The sequence below is a fragment of the Anas acuta genome, chromosome 20 (assembly GCF_963932015.1).
Source record: "Anas acuta chromosome 20, bAnaAcu1.1, whole genome shotgun sequence".
In the NCBI taxonomy this organism is placed as follows: domain Eukaryota; kingdom Metazoa; phylum Chordata; class Aves; order Anseriformes; family Anatidae; genus Anas; species Anas acuta.
In genome coordinates this window covers 4,615,045-4,635,513 of record NC_088998.1, presented here as the reverse complement: position 1 = coordinate 4,635,513, position 20,469 = coordinate 4,615,045, and the positions used below count along the sequence as shown (strand labels likewise).

Sequence of the window (20,469 nt, the reverse complement as noted above, 5' to 3'; positions counted from 1 at the left end):
CCCACAGGCAGTTTGTGCTGGAACCTGGTGGGTGTGATGAGAGGGAATTGAACCAGCTGAGTCAGGTGAAATATGGGAGTGATCAATAGATAACAGATGACGGTAACTGGTGAGTTTACTCTGTGCTGAAGACATTTAGGGGTTACAATGTGTTAGCTGAGGGTGCAGAAACATCTAATTTGGAAGCAACCTCATTCAGCAGAAGGGGCAGTGACCTATTCTATTGTTTGTTTGTGATTCTCTGATTACAGTGGTAGCTACATTTGGGTATTAAGTCAGAGCTAGGAATCACAGCCACATCTTGGATACAGCAAAATTTAATAGTGAGCAAAATTAATTATGACTAAATTTAATGTCCCATCTTTTAACTTGTATTTACCTATGCTGAAACACTGCTTTGACTCTCTAGTAATACATTTATTCCAGTTTCATCTTCTTTTAAACAAATCAATCTTGCCAGCACCCAACAATTACTTGCTGCCTCCTAAGAGACCCAAGTATAGTCACATCCTAACAGAGAACACAGGACTCAGAGTCATGTTTGTCTGATTGGTTTTTAATTCAGTGCTGGAACAATCTGTTTACCCAGATACTTTCAAGGTCACATGAAATCCACTTAACTTTGAAGTCATTTTCTTTCTTATTGTTTCTTGCAAACTTCGTATCATTCAGCCCTGGAATGTTCTTATTTTTTATTTATTTATTTATTTTTAATATCAGAGAGACAAAAGGCAAATCTGTAACAGGAAAATATAACAGGCTGAAATGATCACCTAAAACAGGGGGAGTTGTTGAGGTTTCAGACACCTTATCCAAGACTAAACATATGGCCAAAATATACACCAAGGAAAAAGCAGCAGAAGATTCTTCCACTGTCCTGAGGAGATCAGTGAAGGTGTTAGTATCTGAAAAACATTATTTTATTTCTCCTATATGATTATTTTGAGTGACCCAGACAGTGACAGTCTTTCCCTTGGGTTTGGTTGTATCCAGGTGATTGATCCTAAAGGAATAAAACTGGTATGGAAAGCACAGCATTAATCGATAAATCAATAGTCAATTTATTTATCTTATTTACCTGCCAGCTGTCATATCTTAGCCTGTCTGTTTGCCTGGTTGTTATGCAAAATGCTGTCAGATTTTCAGCTTAAGTGATTTCTTTTTCATGCTTCTCTAGAATTAGATTTTTATTTCTCTCTCTCTTTTTATGGCAGAGCTTCATCCTCTGTCTAATTTGGAACTAGTTTGAATCTATGGAGTGGACTTTTCTTAAATAGATTAGGGGGGATGAGTGCCAAACCCTCACAGGAAACTAATTCTTGTGGTCCTTTGAAAAGCTCAGCTTTGAAGGCTGACTTCTTCATGCTGGCCTAGATAGAGAAGGGGCCAGGCTGCAGAGAAAACTGCTCAAAGAATATTGCAGTGCTCAGCCTGGGGCTGTCTGGCATTTTGAGGGCACAGACTGGAAATAAAACATCACCAAGCCCACCATGACCACAGATAGCCAGTACAGACTCACATTAAGCCAGATCTGGCAGTAAAAGATAAGCATTATAGTGCTGTGGTCGTGCTCACATCCTGTCCCCATGGCATTGTTTGCAGAGTCAAGGGCTCACAGCAACCTGGAAGAGCTGTCACCCTGAGCACTGAAGATAACTACTACTTTGTGCAGCCCCTGACTGGGACAATTAGACTGAGAAAAGGAAAAACAAATCAAAGCAAACAAACAAAATTCCCAGCTTTGTTGTTGGAGCATCCAGGATGATTCCAGAGGACTTTGGGCTCAGTTCCTGATGCTAACAAAAAGCTTATGTGTTATCTTGGCAAGGTCTCAAACCTGTCTGTATTCTAGTTCACACTTATGCTAACAACTAATAATACTTCTCTTCAACGTAGGGGCACCCCAAAATGTTAGTCTTAATGACTGGAGGTGCTTGGATTAAAACAAGGGACAGACACATGTCTAGGCAGACATATACCAAAACCCAAGAGAACAAGAAGTCTCTAGGAGCTCTCTGTCTCTGGCCTGGCATCCTACAGACATCACCAAGTCAATAACGTGTGCAATAGGGCAGGCAGAGGACATGAAGTAATGTTTATACCTTGCTATTACTGACAAGAGTGCTGCCCTGTTTGGAAAGGCTTTGTCTGCTCATCACCTATGGGAGCAGCTGATGGCTTTTGAGCTGTGATCTATAAAAAGGATGGAGAACCGAGGAGAAGAAAGGGGCTGGGGCCTTCTCCTTGCCCACTTCCCACAGAGTGGTGGGGCTGGGCCAGTCTGCTGAGTGTGCACTGAGTGGGATGCACTAACTGCGTGGGATGCACTAACTGCCCTGTCAGCCCTGCTCTTAACACAGGCAGCATCCCCGGAGCAAGGAGGGGTTGGGATGTTCTACTTAGTGCGATAGTTATAGACTTTGTTCAGTGTCTTTCTGCTCTGTATTTTTCTTTCTTTTTCATTTTTTTTTCTTTTCCCAAACAGACTCTGTCTCATTCATTGTTTAATACATTTAATTTCATTTTGGTTTGAAGCAACGATCCCTGAGGTCTGTACTGAACTTGTTTCTTCACTTACATCCTTTGGTCGCCTTCGCTGTTTGAAGATGGGGAATTTAATTTGCTCCGACGGCCTCTCTCTTTCAGACTTCTCTCCCAGGGTAAAGATGCTCATGCCCTTGGATTCTCCTAGCCTTGCTGCTGCTGCATGGGTCTGTATGATGTACCCATTCCAGGCTTTTGACTTTTCTTCTCTCTTCAACATTTTTCCCCTTTTTTTGTGTTGTTTCCCTGGAGGGGTCATAGTGCTAATGAGTGTGGAGGCATCCTTAGTGACTCCCTCTGTCTGACATGCATGGCCTTGATGGCTAGCTCATTAACGCAAACTCTGAAGGGGCAAATATTTTCTCAGACATAGCCATATACAAGTAAAACGTGTGACAAGGAGGAAGGACTGAAATATGCATATTTGTCTCCCTGAAGCTACTGCATGTACTTCATCCCTCTATTTCCTCTCCTCTCCTTTAGGCATTAGCAGCAAGACACTTCCTACCCCTTGCAGCCATTAAAAGAGCAGACTCTTCAGTGCTTTCACCAGATATTAGAGAGCAGACTCCCCTTGCTGACCTGGCAGGCATTTTCCTGTGTACGCTCCCCATTAGCATGGTCTGTCTACGCTGGCGAGACATTAGAGCATAAACAAGTGCCTCTCCTCCACTACTCAGACGTTAGGTCATAGTTTCTCCTTATCCCGTCTCTGCATCAGGGATAGAGATTCTTCCTCCTTCTTGTTAAGAGGTTTATCTCCTCTGTGAAGCCTGTAAAAGCTTTCCACCCCCCACCACCCCAGCAGAAGTTCAGGTGCATGCCAGGGATTTCCCCCGAGGGTCACAAGGCTCTGTATTAATCCCAACTGTATCGGGAGGTGCCATCATAATCCTGGTCAGCTCTTTGTGACTCCTTCACCTAGAAAACCAGCAAACAAGAGGATTCATTTATTTATTTATTTATTTTCTCTTTTATAAAGTGCCTTGAGACCTGGGGAGGCCTCACCTGTGCTTGCCAGGCAGTGGCATTAAGACAGTGGTGACGCTGAGGCTTCTGAGAAGCAATGATCAGTGAGATGGCATCTTAGAATGGTTTCTGGGAGGAAAAATTATAGTGCCCCTTTGTACACATCATCCATAAATCCGAGGCCTGGATGGATTCTCCAAGGATTCCTGGATTCAAGGATCCAGTGGTGACAAGAAGGCGAGAGTGTGCTTACCTAGCCTGGTGCCATGGATTCTGTTTTGTCCAATAACAGCTGCTTCTGCAGAAAATGCAATTAAGTCTGACATTGAAAGTTAATAAGAAAACCTGTTCTTGAAGGTGTTTTTTTCACAGATTTCAGGAGTTACAGGTTGGTTCATCCCCTAAGGCTGGAGGTGTACAATTTCCTGCAAAACTCTTTTTATTTCTTATTTTTTAGCCACTTCAATAATTCTAAGCTATTTCACTGGTCATATTCATTAATGTCAAGTCTGTTTTCCAAAATTGTACCATAATCTTGTCCTCGGGTGCATCCTACAACACAGAACTCTATAGCTTGCACTGAAGATTGCTGGTATTCAGAGGGTTGCTTTGAATATAAAATATCCTGGTACCGAACAAGCCAACTTTAAAGCATGGTCAGGTACTTGTGGTCATTAATGAGGAAGCTAAATAATGCTATATCATCTGTTTGACCAGTCCCAACCAAGCAGCAATACACAAGCAGAGAAAACAGCCAAATACTCCAAATACGATGCTATAACCTACAAAAAAAATAAAAATCAGCTTGAAGAATGTCACTAAGTAAATTCAAATAATGCATAAATTAGAGGGAATTGCAACTGGCTCATAGATATTCTATGAGCAGAAGATAAATATCTAAGTTAGTTGCATAAATTATTCATCATAACATATTTGCTCAGCTTTTCTCATCAGCTCTGAAAGCCACACATCTAGACATTTGGGGAGGATAATAGAACTGGGCTTTCACCTCGATGAAATGCCCTAGGAGCAGAAAGCTCTGGGGAGGGACTGTATGCAAAAGAACCCAATGGAAAAAACTCTCCTTCAGTATGATGTGTTAGCTGTGGATGCTGCTAAGGAGTTTTCTGCTACATGAACAGGGACTGAAATTGTTCCTTGGTAGCAAGCAAGGTTGAAGATAGGACAATGAATTCTTTTAAACTCCTTCTTTTGCCTCTTGGTAGTGGTGGCAAGAGATTATTTTGGACCTGATATAAAAATAAATAAATAATTTAATTAACTAATTAAAGTAAAATAAAAAATACCACAACTTATTTTTCCCTTGAAAAATTTATTTACCAAATTGTCATTTTGTCCTTCAGTCTTCTCCCAGCCATACTGCCACTGCTTTCCACTACAGGGCCCTGACTGTAACTCTTTGCCCTGCCTGCCTCCACCCTCTGGAGACATTCCTTGGGTTTGGGTGTTGATATATCAATAAAGCCCTCCTAGAACAGCTGCATGTTTCAGCTGCACTGTTTTTGCTCTGGAATAGATATTTTGACAGTGACAAAAGCAAAGTCTTCTATTCTCTGTCTGGTAACATGAAGCATTCCCATGGCTTTTTCTGAAAACATGCTGGCTCTAGAGGGTTTATCTCCCCTAACTTTATTGATAACACTTCCAGGAAGCAGCAATCTGAAAGTAGAAGTGTGCTTGATTTTATGGGAACTAAAAATTGTCCCTTTGGAGAAGAAGCACAGACAGCATTTTTCCTACACTTATGATCTTTATGGTACAAATTTCAATTTATTATAAGACCTTGCCTGTCTTTTAGCATCCAAATTTGCATCTTCCCGTGCAGTGTAACTGCTCTGTCATGAAGGGACCATTCCTTCTTCATGCAAAGGGAATTTTCTTCTAGAGCCAGGTTTGGGATCATGAATGATGACAGCAACCTGTCTCTGGAGTGTCAGAGATAAGCTATTTTTCTTCACTTTTAAGGTTCTACCTATCATCAAAAGCTATTGTGGGTCCCCCAAACATATCTCTCCCAGAGATACTAAGTAATGGATTTTTACACTATTTTGGGACTGCAGAGGCAACAGCTTCATACAGTAAATTCATGGATGTTGCTAACGTACTTGTTATCCACAGACAGCTTTGGAGCCAACAGTCTATTTTTTCCACTCATGAAGTTAAGATCCTGGTTTGCGTGCTTCCTTCCTTCCTTCCTTCCTTCCTTCCTTCCTTCCTTCCTTCCTTCCTTCCTTCCTTCTTTCTTTCAAGATTTTTCTGGGAAAGACCTATGCTCTGCAGATTTTATGCTTTGACATTGGTGACTTTTAGGATGCAATCAGCAGGGTGTTCTGCTTTGGGATTTTTCCTTGGCTTGGGAAAGCCTAGGAGCTACAGAAGGGGCATTATCTCAGATGCAAGGAGACGTTTTGAAAGAAAAAGCTGCCACTTTGTTGTTTTAATGAATGCACTGCTGTTAGGCAGCCTGGGGTGTTGTGATGGTATGCAATCAAAATAAATACATGCATAATTGCATTAAATAAAATAACCTAACACACATAAAATGGACTGGGTGTAGAGTCAGCCTGGGAACAAATATCTCTGCCTTCTGATCCTGGCTTTGCAGCTGACTTATGGCATCTCCAAATGTGCCTGCATGTCAGGTTCTCCACCAGCAATGTGGGATTGCTGTTGCTGGTTGACACATATTGAGAGAAAGTGCCATGTCAGTGCCAGGTATTGTCATTGCTATTATTTAAATGAAATTTCTGTCTTAAATCTTATTTAAAAGGAATAAGTGAATGAAAAGGGACAGAGAAGTCTGTGACTTGATTTTCTGGGAGATGGGTTAAGATAGTGCAGAAGTGTCATAGAAGAGTGGTTATAAATAATATCTTTTCCTTTCAAGAAGGCTGTGCTCAATAGTTTTCAAAGGACATTAAGAGATTTCTCATCTTTTAGATGCTCAGCTGGTGATGTATTTCAGAGGCCTGTTTTTTAGTTTGCAGGTGGGCAAGTTTTTCTCCAGACATTACCCTTTGTGTTGTTTCAGAATGGATACTTTTAATAAAGAGCTGCTTTTGCAAACATTAACTTTATTTTTTTCCGGTTATTATCAGTTTTAAAGAAGGGATTTGAAAATCACTTTATTGGTGAAAGAAAAAAAGAAAGAGAGAGAGAGAGAGAGAGAGAGAGAGAAAAATATTGAAAGGAGTAGAGACAAAACCTCCATTTTCATCCTATTCTTTGTTTATATTTGAATCAATCCTTTTCGATAGTTTATCAAGTAAATTGTTTTTCAAGCTGATTTTTTGCTGGACTTCCTGGAGGTGAAAGATTAAGATGTTGGCACAAAGTGTTATTCCTTCAGCTTGTTTTACAAAAGCAGTAGCTTTGAATACCAGGAGGGCTTACGAGCAGTGCGACAGAAGGATGTAGCAATGATTGGACCAGTCTGCATCTCAAGTATAACTAATTGACTGGTTGTTTGTAGATGGAAACCAGAATTTGCTGCTTTCGGGAGAGGTGTAAAACCCAAAAACATGTGAGAGTGAAAGAACCAGACTGCTTTCCTTGTAGGGAAATGCAGCCCTCTGCCAGACATCTCTGGAGACTCTGAGGCCACCTCCTTGGCAGCCCAGACCCTAATGCTCAAAGTGCCTTGTGGCTGTGTGGTAACATCTTGCTTCTCTTCTCCTTCCCCTCCCTTTCTGTCCAGCCTTGCAGCCTCACGTGTGTATCCATGCAGGGGTGTCCAGCAGGATCGTCCCCTTCACCATCCTCCTTCCCTGCCCTTGAAGGCTCTCCCTGCCCCTCCAGACTGAGAGCCTCACCCCTCTTGTGTTCCCGTCTTGTCGTGTAGGGAGTTTGCCCGTTGGAAGGTGAGGAACACAGCCATCGAGCGGAGGGACCTGCTCCACAATCCACTGCCCCTGATGCCTGAGTTCCAGAGAAGCATCCGCCTCCTGGGCAGGAGACCCACCACGCAGCAGTTCATCGATACCATCATCAAAAAGTACGGCACCCACATCCTCATCTCTGCCACCCTGGGAGGTAGGTGCACAATCTGGACCCTTTCACACCGGTGTTGGTGGTGGGGTGGAAAAGCCACCAGGCAGCACCTGCAGACCTTTGGCCATGCCATGTGGGGGCTGGCTGGTAGCACAGAGCCAGGTTCCAGCTCCCCAGCCTCATCCCATCTCTTCATTATGTTTGAAAGTCTCCAGAGTATGAATAGTCTTAGCAAATGAATTCGCAGTGTAGTGGGTACATGTTCAGCATCTGTGATACGTGTGCACCTGTACTCCTCTGACACCGGTGTGGGTGTACCGGGGTGCGTCAAGATAAACGTGCTTCTTTTACCTGGGGAGCCTGCCTGCTGTTCCCTCATCCCGGCCTTAATTCAGCAATAGAGTGTGTTGATCTCTCTTTTATTCAGTATGAAACCAAATGCAGGGGGAAAGCATCTTTTCTGGATGGAAGTGGAGGAATTTTAAAGAGCTCCAGGGAAAGGGGAGCTCAAGGAGCTGAGCAAGGCATGTGTGCAGCACAGGGAGGTCTGTGCTGAATGCAGGAGTGCAAGCAGTAACAGGGGCCCAACCACTGAAAACAACACAGCTGAGTAAAATTGCACGTGTATAGAGAAGGAGTGCAGAGAGGTTTGCCTGTGCAGACAGAATATGTCAGTGGTGCAGAAGACAAAGAACTGTAGGGCTATTAACCCGTGTGCAAGCACTGCCTTTGGTTCTGCATAAACATTTCAAGTAGTGAGTATTGAAAAGAGGAGGGGTGAAAATCAGCAACTTTCCTGCTTTTTTTTTTTTCACTTGTATTATTTTTACCATTCTTTACTCCTTTGGGATCTACATTTAAATGCCTTTCCTTTGAGAATGTGTATCCATAAGAAGGATGCTGCACTGGTAAAGGGTCTTAGTTTTAGTACAGAGTTTGCTGCTGTCGCTCCTTACAGTGTATCCGACCTCCAGCCTCGCCACGTTGTGAAGTTTGTAGTGAACTTTGAGGAATTTCTGGCCATCTGTCTGCTCCCAAAGCATTCTGCAGACACGCAGATGAGATGCAGATGAGATCAGATGTGTGCATACGATTCATGCACAAATGAGGTGGTAGGTAAATTGGCGCATTCCATCGAAACCAAATGACCTCTCAGGCAGCAACTGTCCTTCAAAAAACCTCGAGCTGCTCTTCCAGCCCAGCCACTCGAACTGGCCACCCCATCAGGAAGAAGTGTGAAAGAGAGAAAGACTCTGTGCCCTGAAGTGTACAAGTGACTGCCTGCATCAGGCCTTAGAGAACTCGCTGTAAATATAAACTCTTCTTTATTGAGGAAATAGTTTTCAGGACCATATTACGGAGCCCCAATCAGACAAGTAAGAAACCAGTAAGGAAAAACTAGATTTCACTTCTCTTTCCATTGACATGCTTTTTTTTCCTCCTCCCTCTTCACATCCCTGGAAATTTGAAATAAGAAAGACCTTTGATGTTGAAATATATTTTTAATTTTGCCTGGGTGAGGTTTTGAATTATTCACAGTGGCTTGTTTCTTCTCCTGATTTTACAACACAACAATTTTAAATATGCAGAGGCTTGTAACGAGAACTGGTGTTGGAGAGGAGTGCTAAATGCTCGATCAGCCCAGAGCACGGTGAGCAACGGTGGGGGGAAAAAAGAAGGATTTATCTTGGCAATGGCAGTCCTACAGAAGATGCAGATGAGGCTGAGCATGCATTATGCAAGGAGGACACACTCTAAAGCACAATCTGCGGGCTAAACAAGACCTCTGGGACACAAAACCAGACATGTCCTGGCAATCCCAAGAACCCTGGTCTCCTCAAAAAAAGTTACAGCCATCCTGTTTTGGATTACAGTGCTTTGTAATTTAGCCTGACGTCTTATTAGGTTGCAAATGAGTGACAAATGCAGAGGCCATTTTTTTTGCTCTTAAATGCCATCTGTTGCAGGGACCCCAGGAGGCTGGGTGATGGCTGAGACCAGCCCAGGCTGAATACAGCAGCTATTTTCACACCTGGCCACATGAGGAACACTTCTGACGCCTTTCAACCTGCAGAGCAGCTGGGTCCCCCCGGAGCCTAATAAAAACCCAGCTCTGTTCCGTTTAATTCTGACAAAGGGACTGGTGAGGGGTCATTTTGAGGGCATCCATGCTCTGGGATGGAGCACACAGAGCTGAGAGCCAATTTGCAGGGAAAGCCCTGAAGGAAAGACAACTTTGAACATAGCATCCGCTTAATAAATGAGAAATTAAGACTTAATAATGCAGCAAAAGTCTATTAACCTCTCTTGATCTAAGGGTTGCTTGCTCACATACTCTCCATGGGGATGGAGTGCTTTTCCTGGGCTGCGCACATGTGCACAGCATAGGTTTCCAGCAATGTTATCTCTGCTCAGCACCCTTCCCTCCTAGGGACAGCATTTGTCCTTCAGGAAAAACATCAAGTCTCTTGGGCTTTACTTTCCTCTCTTTTCTTCCTCCCACTGAAGGGGTCCAGACACCTCAGGGAGGAAAAGTGATGGCTTTCGTGGGGAAATCTTTGATCTCCACTGTCCCAGAGCCCAGGGTTCTCCTGTCTGATGTCTGGGAGCTGTCTCAGTGGCTCATTGCCTGCTTCATGTTGTCTGGGGACCCAAAGCTAATGGTGGATCTCCTGTTCATCTGAAACTGGTGTCACTACCAGATGTGATTCAAGCCAGGCTTCCCAGTTGCTGTCTGTCCAAGACACCTCTGACCCCAGAATTCCTCTCACTACAGTCTGCACTGAAAGGGTCTTGAGTTTTGTGCCTTGGCTGTTAGAAGGAGGCATGATATTTTTGTCCCCAAAAAGCTGTTTTTTCCACTTCTGGTAGAATTGCAGAACTGCTGATACCTGGATCCCACAGGTTCCTCTAAGCTGCAGCTCAGGTAAATTACTCCAGGCCTTCCCTCTTCGTTCACAGCCTTGTGAAATGGAGGCATTTTGGCCCCATTTACATCAGCTGCATCTCCACTCAGCAAAATTCTTCTGTTCCCTGAGCAACACAACACTTTGGGCTCAAAGTACACCATTTTCACACCGATCCAACCTCTGCTCCCCCAAACCTCTCCCACGAGGCTGTACTTTCAGTGGCAAACGAGTCGCCTCATGAAAATTCACAAAACCTGACCTTCCCTCAAATCCCCCCGGAAAGCTCACCGCAGCAATGAAACTTGGAAATGCATTGACAGCAGCCAGGCATCTGGTGTGCTGTAGCTGCTGCTTCTCACACTAATCACTGCCGTCTTATTACCTCGTGCTTTCCCGGTGTTTGTTGTATACACCTGTTGTGTCTCGTCAGATACTTGGATTTTAAATCCTCCAGGACAGGAACCATCTTCCTGCTGTGTGTGTGGATGTGACAGAGCCTTGATCCTTGCCAAAGACTCTGTACGCCGCTGCTCAGTGCATAATAATGTTGAAAGTAAGAAAGGAAATCAGAGCTGGGCATTTTCCAGGGATTTTTTTTTGTGTGTGTGCGTGTGTGTGTAAAGTAATAATGATGATGGTGTTCCTGATACAACTTTGGTTGTGGTCAGAGGATAATATGTTTTTTCTTACAAAAGATTAAAGACAGAAAGTTTTACATGCCAAGCTTCTCCACTTAGCTCCTATGAAGCCAATTAAAAGATTTCAACTGATCAATTCTTTTGATGAAAGGTATCTTCTTTGCACCCAAAATTTCCGTTTTTCATCTCAAAGCCAAAGGCACAATCCTCAATGTACCAATTGCTTGAATAAGCTGAAATAAAATACAAATATTTTGATTTTTAATCAGAATATTTTTAGTTTGTTTTCAGACATTTGGCTTCTAGATAAAAGCTGGAATATTTCCAGGAAATGGAAGGGGGGAGGGGGGGTGGAATTACAGGCTTGTGTGGGGATTTTGTTGTGTTGTTTTGCTTTATTGTTTTGTTTTGTTTTGTTTTTCTGGTTTTGTTTTCATGTAGGCAATAAAAAAAATTGGACAAATCAAATTACTTCAGCTAATTGGAATTTCTAAGAAAAGTAAGTGCTTGTTCACTAAAAAAAAAATATACAAAAATGCTGAGGAGCAAAATATTCTTGGCCTAAAAACTGGTGATGCATTTTTTTGACCATGCTATTACTGTCAGAGGCAACGTACTCATCTATCAAATCAGAACAAATCATTTTCTCATTAAGAAGGCTATGTAGAAAAGGCATATTTCTACCTTCGGTGTCTATTCTCTTCATTTATTAAAATCAGAGCTTCACATGTTAAGGATTAGGGATGCAGGAGGGTGTTCTCCATTTTTACTCTTTTAATGCCAGCCTCACGTTAAGAATGAACCAGATTTTAATCTAGATCACATAGCACAAATTGAACTTTTAAGTAAATATTACTTCTAAGCTTTGTGTCCTTTTCATATATCTCTTGTTAGACTCCGGTTTCTGCTAATATTCAGGATGTCTGCTGCTAACAGATCCCAACTGCTTCACTCTCAGACTCTGTTTACTGGCTCAAATTCACTTATTGTTCCTTATTTTGCACAGTGTTTTTCAGTCCCCACTTAGATTCACTAAATGAGATACTAGAAAAAAAAAAAAAAAAGGGCAGAGAGAGGACTTGGTTTAACTTCACTTTCTTATTTACTCCCCTTCACTCACCCTTCGCCTTTTTGCATAGCTGCAGGAAGCTGAAGAGGTACAACTAGCATTTGTCTTCTGTACCCACCTCTGTACCTATGTCCTGATTGCAACTTAAATCATCATTTATTCCTTCTAGAAATCAGGGTGGAGACTTGCATAAGAGTGGCATCTGCTCCTGCCAGGTGTGCACTGTTCTAGATGTACTGCTCACAGAGAAGAGCGTTCTTCAAGTGGGCTGAATGGTCTGAATCCTTTCCAGCAGGTGGGGTGAAGCCGTGCTGACTAATAAATGTCCAAAACATCATCTGATGACTTGAGTGGAGCTGCTCTACAGGTGTGTTGGATCTACCCTTACTGGTTGAATAGAGAAGGAGGCTCATATATTCTAGCTCCTTGGTCCTGATGAGGAAGGGTAGATTCATCTGAGTGTCAGATTTTTCTTTCTTTCAGTGCAAAATAAAATATCATACATTCCCACTGAGGTGACCCTACACGGCAACCTCCTGGGCCCTACTGACAACTCCTTTTCTTCCCACTGCAGGAGAGGAGGCCTTGACCATGTACATGGACAAAAGTCGCCTCGACAGGAAGTCAGGAAACGCCACCCAGAGCGTTGAAGCCTTGCACCAGCTTGCTTCCTCCTACTTCGTAGACCGTGATGGCACCATGAGGAGACTCCACGAGATCCAGATCTCTACCGGAGCAATCAAGGTACCGTGTCTCGCTCCAGGAAGGGAGAGGATCATATTCCCATGCCAATAATGTCGGAACTTGGGACAGGGCTTCGCCAGTCCAGTGTAATATCTTTCTTGATGACAAGTTGTTCTGTTCCCACACTGATTTCCCTAGGGTGAGTTGTTCTGGTAGGGACCTTGCAGAAGAACTGATCTCCCCAGAGCCAGTAATGTCTAGAAAGATGTGGGAATTCATTGTGATGGTTTTGTAGGGTAGGTGAAAGAATACCATTGTGTGTGGTAGTGACCTCTGGAAAGGAGAGAAGGAACAAATGACCCAGATCAGCAATGGAAATTGGAGGGGAAAGGCAGGTCTGTGAACTGGGCAACCTCATGTGCCCCAGAAGTATTTTCTTCTTGCAGCTCTAAGTCAGCTAAACATCTCTCAGGTGAATTCACTACAAGAAAAGGTGAAAAAAATGAGTGTGGCATTACTGAGGCATCTGGAATGAAATGGACTGAGAGACAGCTTGGGGGTTGGAGCAGGAAGGAGGGGGAGCTGCTCAGAGCATACAAAATAGGGAAAATGGCTCTGCAGACAAAGGCTGCCTTCTCTGAAAGCAATCATCCTATACTGGGAAGGGATTTTATTGTTGCAGAGTTCACTCCAGGGAAGGCGATGTGGATGGAGTCGTCATTGTTAGCCATTTCTGAAAGGTTTCAGCTCTTGTTATTGTTCTGTGGTGTCTCATGGCTGAGTCTGTTCCCTCCTGGATGGGAAATCGGATTGAGATATTGAAACAGTGACAGCAGATAATCGCCCTTTGTGCATTCAGGAAGGGCAGCTCTCCTCCATGGTTGGAAACCAACAGCAACAACCACAGCAGCAGTGCTGCAGGTCATCTGTGCCTCCATCTATCCTTAGCACGAGGAGGGTGTGCACATATGCTGTGGGAGCACTAGGTGCCATTGCAGGCTGGCAATCCATCTCTGCAGCTTGCTGCTTGGTAAGAGAAGCCAGGGAATAATTCTTCCACTGGCTTCTGGTGCTCTCCATTGGAGATCCTCTATGAAAAACATCAATCTGTAGGACCCCGTTTCCAAGCCCAGAATAATGTGTTGTACCATAAAGAAAGCAGGCACAATTCACTGTATTTTTCCCTGCTTGTGAGTGCACCAAGCATTAGCCATGTCTGTCCAGTGTGGGGCATTTCTCCCCAATTACGTAAGATGTATTTTGGGTTGCATTAGCTGGTGACAATGGGTCTGAACTTGGCTAGGGAAGATATGATGCTTTAATCAAAGAGAACACTCCTCTCTCTCTTTTCTACATCCTCCGTAGGTAACAGAAACTCGGACTGGCCCCCTGGGCTGTAACAGCTACGACAATCTGGACTCTGTGAGTTCTGTCCTTCTGCAAAGCACTGAGAGCAAACTCCACCTGCAAGGTAGGTCACGGGATAGAGGCAGATGGTAACAGAGGGCATGGAGCGGGGGGAAGAGATGAGAGATGGGTGGCCTTTTTTCTAACCCTTTCGCCTCTTATTTGCTCGGATTGTCATCTGCATTGTAAGTTCCGTGAAGGAGGACCAGTGGCTTCTGGTGGCTTCACATGAAGCTCAGCACAGCAGGGTTAGGGCTCGACAGGGCTGAGCTAAAGGCACAAGGAGCTGAAGACTGGACTCAAGTGAAGAATCTGGGCTCCCTCCTACCCCTGCACTGAATTATGGTGGATTTCTGTGTATTATACATTCACCGATATAAATAAATGTGACCTTTTCCATTAATATTGAAGGGACATACTGCTCACATCTCTCTTTGTCCCTCCCAAATTGCTGATTTGCGTAAGAAGTTTGCAGATCAGCTTTTGGGACTCTCTAATGAACATAATCTTCGGGAAAAGTCACAGAGGTTTTATTTGGAGGCTAGAAGCCATGGCTTCGGTCCCAGCTGGGGAGCTAGTCCAGAAGTCAACAGATAGAGGTCATGACTGAATTAATAAGTAAATACATGCTGGTTAGCAAGAAGTGAACTTGAGTAGAAGGAGAAAATTCACTGGGCGTGTAATTTACTAAGGTTATTCCCAAGTTTTTGACAAAATAAGGAAATGTGGGATTTAATTGCTCATTTGCCCAGATGGTTTTATTTCTGGAATCCTTGTAGTTGCACAAATTTTAATTTTTCAGATGAATAGGCTACATTACATCTTCCGCTTTGAGTATAATTTGGCAAGTGCCGTTTTAATCTTGGTTTCACAGAAACTGGGTTTCATTTACTGAGTCATGTTGCAGATATATTATTATTGTTTTTATTATTTGCCTTTAAAAATAATAGGCAGGTTACTTTCACTATTCCGGTGATTGTCTAAATTACTGAATTCTGGTACTTACCTAATTAACAATAAGCATTTTGAGACTTTTTATATACTGTGATGATGGCTGCTGGTAATGAAATCCTAAGGATGACACATCAGATAAGTAGGTAAAGAGCTAAATAGACAGACTGCTTGACTTATAAGCAGACAAACTGGTAAGTAAGTAAATCAGTAGATCTCTATTCAGTACCTGGTCCTAAAAGGGAAGAGAAAAAGCAAGATAGCTGGGAGGGGAAAGGAGAGGGAGGAAGTGGGGGAAAAAAGAGATTTTTTTTTTAGAAAAAGAGAAGGCAGGTAAGACGGATGAGGCTGTGATTTCTGATGGCAGCAGACAAAGGGCTGCTGCTGCAGGACCTCATAGGTCAACCAGACTGGGATTTCATGGACTTCCATGGGATAACCCAGAGCAGAAAGGGGCTAGATCCAATCCAAGGCAGATGGTGACATAAGGAAGGAAGGTAAGAGCTCTTCCTAATAGAACGAAGTGACCTTTAAAGCTACACCTGGGTGTTTTCTTTCTAATCTGGAGTGTGGTTCTTGGGATAATTACCCGGGATCCTTCTTCTGCTCTGAGAGGCCTCATTAGGAATTAGTCACAGGGTTGTGGGTAATGGATCGTGACCAAGTCTCCTCTGATCTGATTAGCAGCCAAGCATGAGCTGCTGACAGAAATCCATGTTACTACCTCCGTGTCACTCTGGCTCCAAGGCCGGCTCAATAAAAGAGCAGCATCTTCATGACAGGGAGAATTTCTATTTCTGAACTTGCTTGTTGCAGCCCAGTCCTGAGAGTCATGTTTTCAAAGACCTGCCCTTTAGGAGATGTGGTGGCTGGACCCAAAGCCAAGCCAGGCTTGCAAGCAGGGTTCAGAAAGGTCAGCCAGCCTGGAGACGAAGGGGTTGACCTGGAAGTGCAAGGTTCAATGCCTGTGGTTACATGGACAAAGCAGCATTACTAATTCATAAACCAGCATCCTTATGGGCCCAGCATGCACGTACGTCTCTATCAGACCCCTGCATTATGGTCTATTTGTCACAGAGCTCAGGTTCCCCTTCTTCCTAGCACTGCCTAGAGGAAGTTTTCCTGCCTCAAGCATGGGGGGGGCTGTGCAGTGATGCATCCTGCTGTGGGACAGGGTCTCAGTGGTGAGACTGCATATCCTCCTATCCCCAACACCAGCACAAAGTTGTCCCTTCATCTGCATCCTCCTCAGCTGGGGCTGCCTGGGCAAGGAGTAAATCGGAGCCTGGGGGGGGGATGCTAACAACTCTACAGCAACCAGTGGGAAATGGGGATTTCTGGTTCCTGGTAAACATTCCTGGGCTGAAATTAGAAAATGTGAGTAAAAAAAAAAAAAAAAGAACAACAACCCACAAGCTTCTGAAAAGTTCTGGAGTTCTGGGGAATTAAAATTCCAGAGACGCATCCTCTTGGGCAATCCGACCATTTACATCTATATTGCAACATGGCACTATTTCAATAAGGTAACGTCCTTCTGTGCTATTCTAAACATTGCAACATTAATCAAGAAATGTTGCGTATCGGTAGTTTGTTACATCAAGTATGGTAATAGAATATTAAAATTCACATCACAATTAATATTAAAGTCTTCACCAAGATGGGCAGAGCAGTAATGACAACACAAAACATTTCAGCTTTTCAGCGAAACAGAATGAGGAAGTATGAAAAATACATTTAGACCTTTCCCTGTCAAAAGTGCTTTAGAAGTCAACATGTTCTCACAAAATGCTTCAATGAAACTGCATTTTCAACAGAGAACTCTTCTATGGAAAATGTTTTAAATAGCTCTAATTTAGAGCTGGGGAAATTTACCACTTTTAATGCAGGAAGCCTTTTATGTACAGTCCAAAGCCAAACATCTCTCTCTAATAGTTTTTCTAGTTGAGTTAAGGACATGTACCCTTGTTAGCTATTCTGCTTGCAGGTTTCTAAGCCAAACCTCTACCAAACCTGGCACTTCGTAATTTCTAAAGAGGACCTTTACACTTCAGAGCAGACAAATTCTCCCTTTTCATCAGTAAGTTACCTTCAAAACTAAGATATTCTCCCTAACACTGGTCACCAGCACACATCTTTCTTGTGTACTGTCAGCTCTGGAGGCTACTGTGGAGAAAGGAGCTAATTTCTTTTGCACCCTGTCTTGGCTTGTGGTGTTCACCCTATTATATTGGTCCACTATCACAGACTTTAAGACCAAGTCACCTCCCTGCTTTGTTGCCAGGATGAGGTTTATCAGTAGATAATGCTGAAGGATTAAATAGGAACTTATTTTTTTATGGTTGCAATAGTGAAAGAAAATTCTTAGAGAATGAAACAGCTCCACGGGGTGTTTTCTTAGGGCAGCAAGGCTTCCTGACTAGCATGGCTGGCTACAAGCTGCTCTGCAGGCTGTGGTAGTCCTTTAGACAGCAGCTTTCCTGCTTCACAGGTGGCAACTGAAGCAGCCAGAACTGAGGTTTCCAACAGTAGAGCCTTCTTACAACTTCATGATTCTAAAGCTTATGTTAAAAATGACTGTACCTGACACACAGGTACTTTGCTGACAGCTGAAATCAACTCAATGTCAGGAATATTTCTGTGCATGGTGCAGACTGACATGAAAATGATGGAGGAGAGCACAAGGACTGGGTGAAATGCTACTGTCCCAGTACTTGTAAAGTATCTTGCTAGGATTTGGTCACAAGGGTGCTCAATACAGAAGCATTGATGTAAGTCTGCCTGTGACTGGAGACGGTGATAGATGTGTGGGTATTTATGTATGTGTCGATGTACAAATGTGAAAACGCACGGCAGTATTTCAGTAACCTAACACTGATTTCTTCTGCAAGGAAATTTTTGGCTGGAGGATCTCTGAATAACATGTAATACCGACAGCACATTTTCAGATTTAAAATTAGGGTTCTGTGTTGGGTGTAGGCACATGCACATTTTGACGAGTAGCTGGATTTGCGTGTCACTTGTGTTCCTGGTCTCAGCACATATTTGAATATGTGCTGCTTGTTAAATGCTAAAATTAACTGCACAGATTTCAGTAGAACTGCTTACCTGATTAAAGTTAAGTATTTATATAAGTGTTTTGTTGAATTGGTACTAAGTGTACAGGGGGTCTGATTGTCTCTTAAATGAAGGGTCATTTATGCTGTCGTGAACGTGAAATTATTTCTTACTACAGAAGGTTATCTTGGAAAAGTATTTTAGAAACCATGAGTTTCATGGACAAAAGCAAAAACACAAAACAAGCATCCACTTGAGACACTGCAGTGTACAATGGGACCATGTTTTGTTTTGGAGATTACAGGGTATTCATATTTCTGCATGTGTTGGAGCACACAGCATGCACCCTTTCCAATGGAAGTGCTTTTCCTGTGTCTTTAGTTGCTTTTTTACCCCTTTCCACTCAAATAAAATGAAACAAAATAAATCCAAAGCCAGCGCCATTTGTGGCTGGGACCAGGCAGCATGTAGGTGCTGTCATCCAAGTTAAAATTCAAAGAAGAAAACACGGTGAGCTGAAGAGCCTCTGGGCATTTGGGTTTCATATTCAAAGGCTGGGGCCAGGGCAGGTTGCTCCTCCATGAAGCAGAGAGCAGAAAGATTTATTCATGGGACTCGGACCATGAATAAACAGGGTCAGTGCACAGCAAGGAGGCCAGCCCCGTCTCCAGTGAGCGTGTTGAGCTCAGGGAGCACCACAGCCTTCAGGCACCCCAGGCTCTGTAGGTGTTGGTTCTCCAGCAGCTCGGCACGTTCTTTCCATCCTCCAGGCCTGGACCCTGGAGGTGGGCCTATCCCCAATGTCAGAGTGAAGGTTTGAAAAGAAACCACATCCCTCTGTGGTTTTAGCTTCAGATAAAGCCCTAGAAGACCCTGAGTTTTACTCCATCCTGAAGGCAAGAGGAAGAAAGGTATGGTGCTTACAGAGAAACCTCTCAGGAAGGCCGAAGGGACCTCAGAATGCTGCTGTTGCCCTGACACTTCTCAGACTATTTCTGCAGTACGTGCAGGGATGCTCAGCCCTCCCTTCCCCACAACAGAAATCAGGAACTACACAGCCTCAGTGCCTCCAGCCGCCAGGCCTGAAATCCCTCCTTGTGCAAGTGTCCCAGGTGCCTTCTCCAGGTGAATCCTGCATTCATCCTGCTTGGTGGCAGCCACTGCTCTGTGCTTGGCTGCAAATTAGGTCAGAGAAGGGGGCTGCTCGCTGCCACCGGGCACGGTGCTCCTGGAGCAGGAGGGGAGAGGAGAGGGAAGCCCCTGAGCCTTCACCACACTCTGATCCCCTCAGGCCTGGCCTTCTGGAGGCACCTCATCAAGGCAAAGGTGTTTCTCTGAAAACGAAGGCAAAGGGGAAGCGGGCTCCCCTGGGGCACCGCTCCTGCCTGAGGTGAACGTGCCCCATCAGGGAAATGGGCCTGAACTCCTGAAAGCACCACGGCCCCTCCTGCCCTTTCTGCATGCTCTCATCCTCTGAATTATTGTCTTATTTTCATTCCACTCCAATGAGCTGTCAGCAACGGATCCTGTAATTCAGTGCTGCAGAAACACAAACAGATGGGTAATTGACCCACGCGCCTTCATTGCACTGGAGTTCAGTGCTGCTGTTCAAGCCGTAAACTCCTCTCTCTGCCTCTCCAAAATCCCCGGGCCGTTTACGAGGGAGGTGAACGGGCCAGGCTTGCCGTAGCGGGTTGGCTCGTCGTGGTCGTTGTCTCTGCCTCGTGCACTGCAGACGCTGACCGAGGCTGACAAGCGGAGCGTCCCCGCTGCAAGGAAACAGCTGTGCGTCCCCAAAGGCCCACGTCTGTAGGGGGCCCGGAGACAGAGGCTGGAGGAGGAGAGGATGGGAAAACATGTACATTATGCACAGGGCGAACAGGGAAACGGTTATGTCCTCGGGTACCTGAGCAGGCATCCACCTACACTTGTGCCTGCGCAGATGGATGGATACACAAACACTCGCTATGGATAAAGAGACCTGGGGATTGATCTCTCAGCTAATGTAAACCTTCAGAGCACCACTGAAATCGTTGGCACTAAATCCATTTGCACTTTTATAGGATTTGGCAAGTAGCCCTCCTAGCAGGGAGTGAGCTGGAAAGACTCAGGTACCCAGCTCCTGTATTTATGCTGTGGGAGCTGAGCACTTAACTCTGCAAGAGTCTTTTAGAAATCCCTCCCTATATTATTCTCCTTTCTTCTGTTTTCCGTTCTTTTCTTTTTCAGTGCA

General features: G+C 44.1%; 1 protein-coding gene across 2 annotated transcripts in view; it reads left to right on the top strand.

Moving 5' to 3' along the window:
* Positions 1–20,469, top strand: part of BRINP1 (BMP/retinoic acid inducible neural specific 1) — an 84,635-nt gene that overhangs the window by 50,130 nt on the left and 14,036 nt on the right. For both annotated transcript variants that reach the window (XM_068656932.1, XM_068656933.1), the window contains 3 exons: positions 7,376–7,566; positions 12,715–12,884; positions 14,190–14,295. In XM_068656932.1, the coding sequence (XP_068513033.1) occupies positions 7,376–7,566; positions 12,715–12,884; positions 14,190–14,295 (467 nt within the window). The remainder of the gene's footprint in view (positions 1–7,375; positions 7,567–12,714; positions 12,885–14,189; positions 14,296–20,469) is intronic.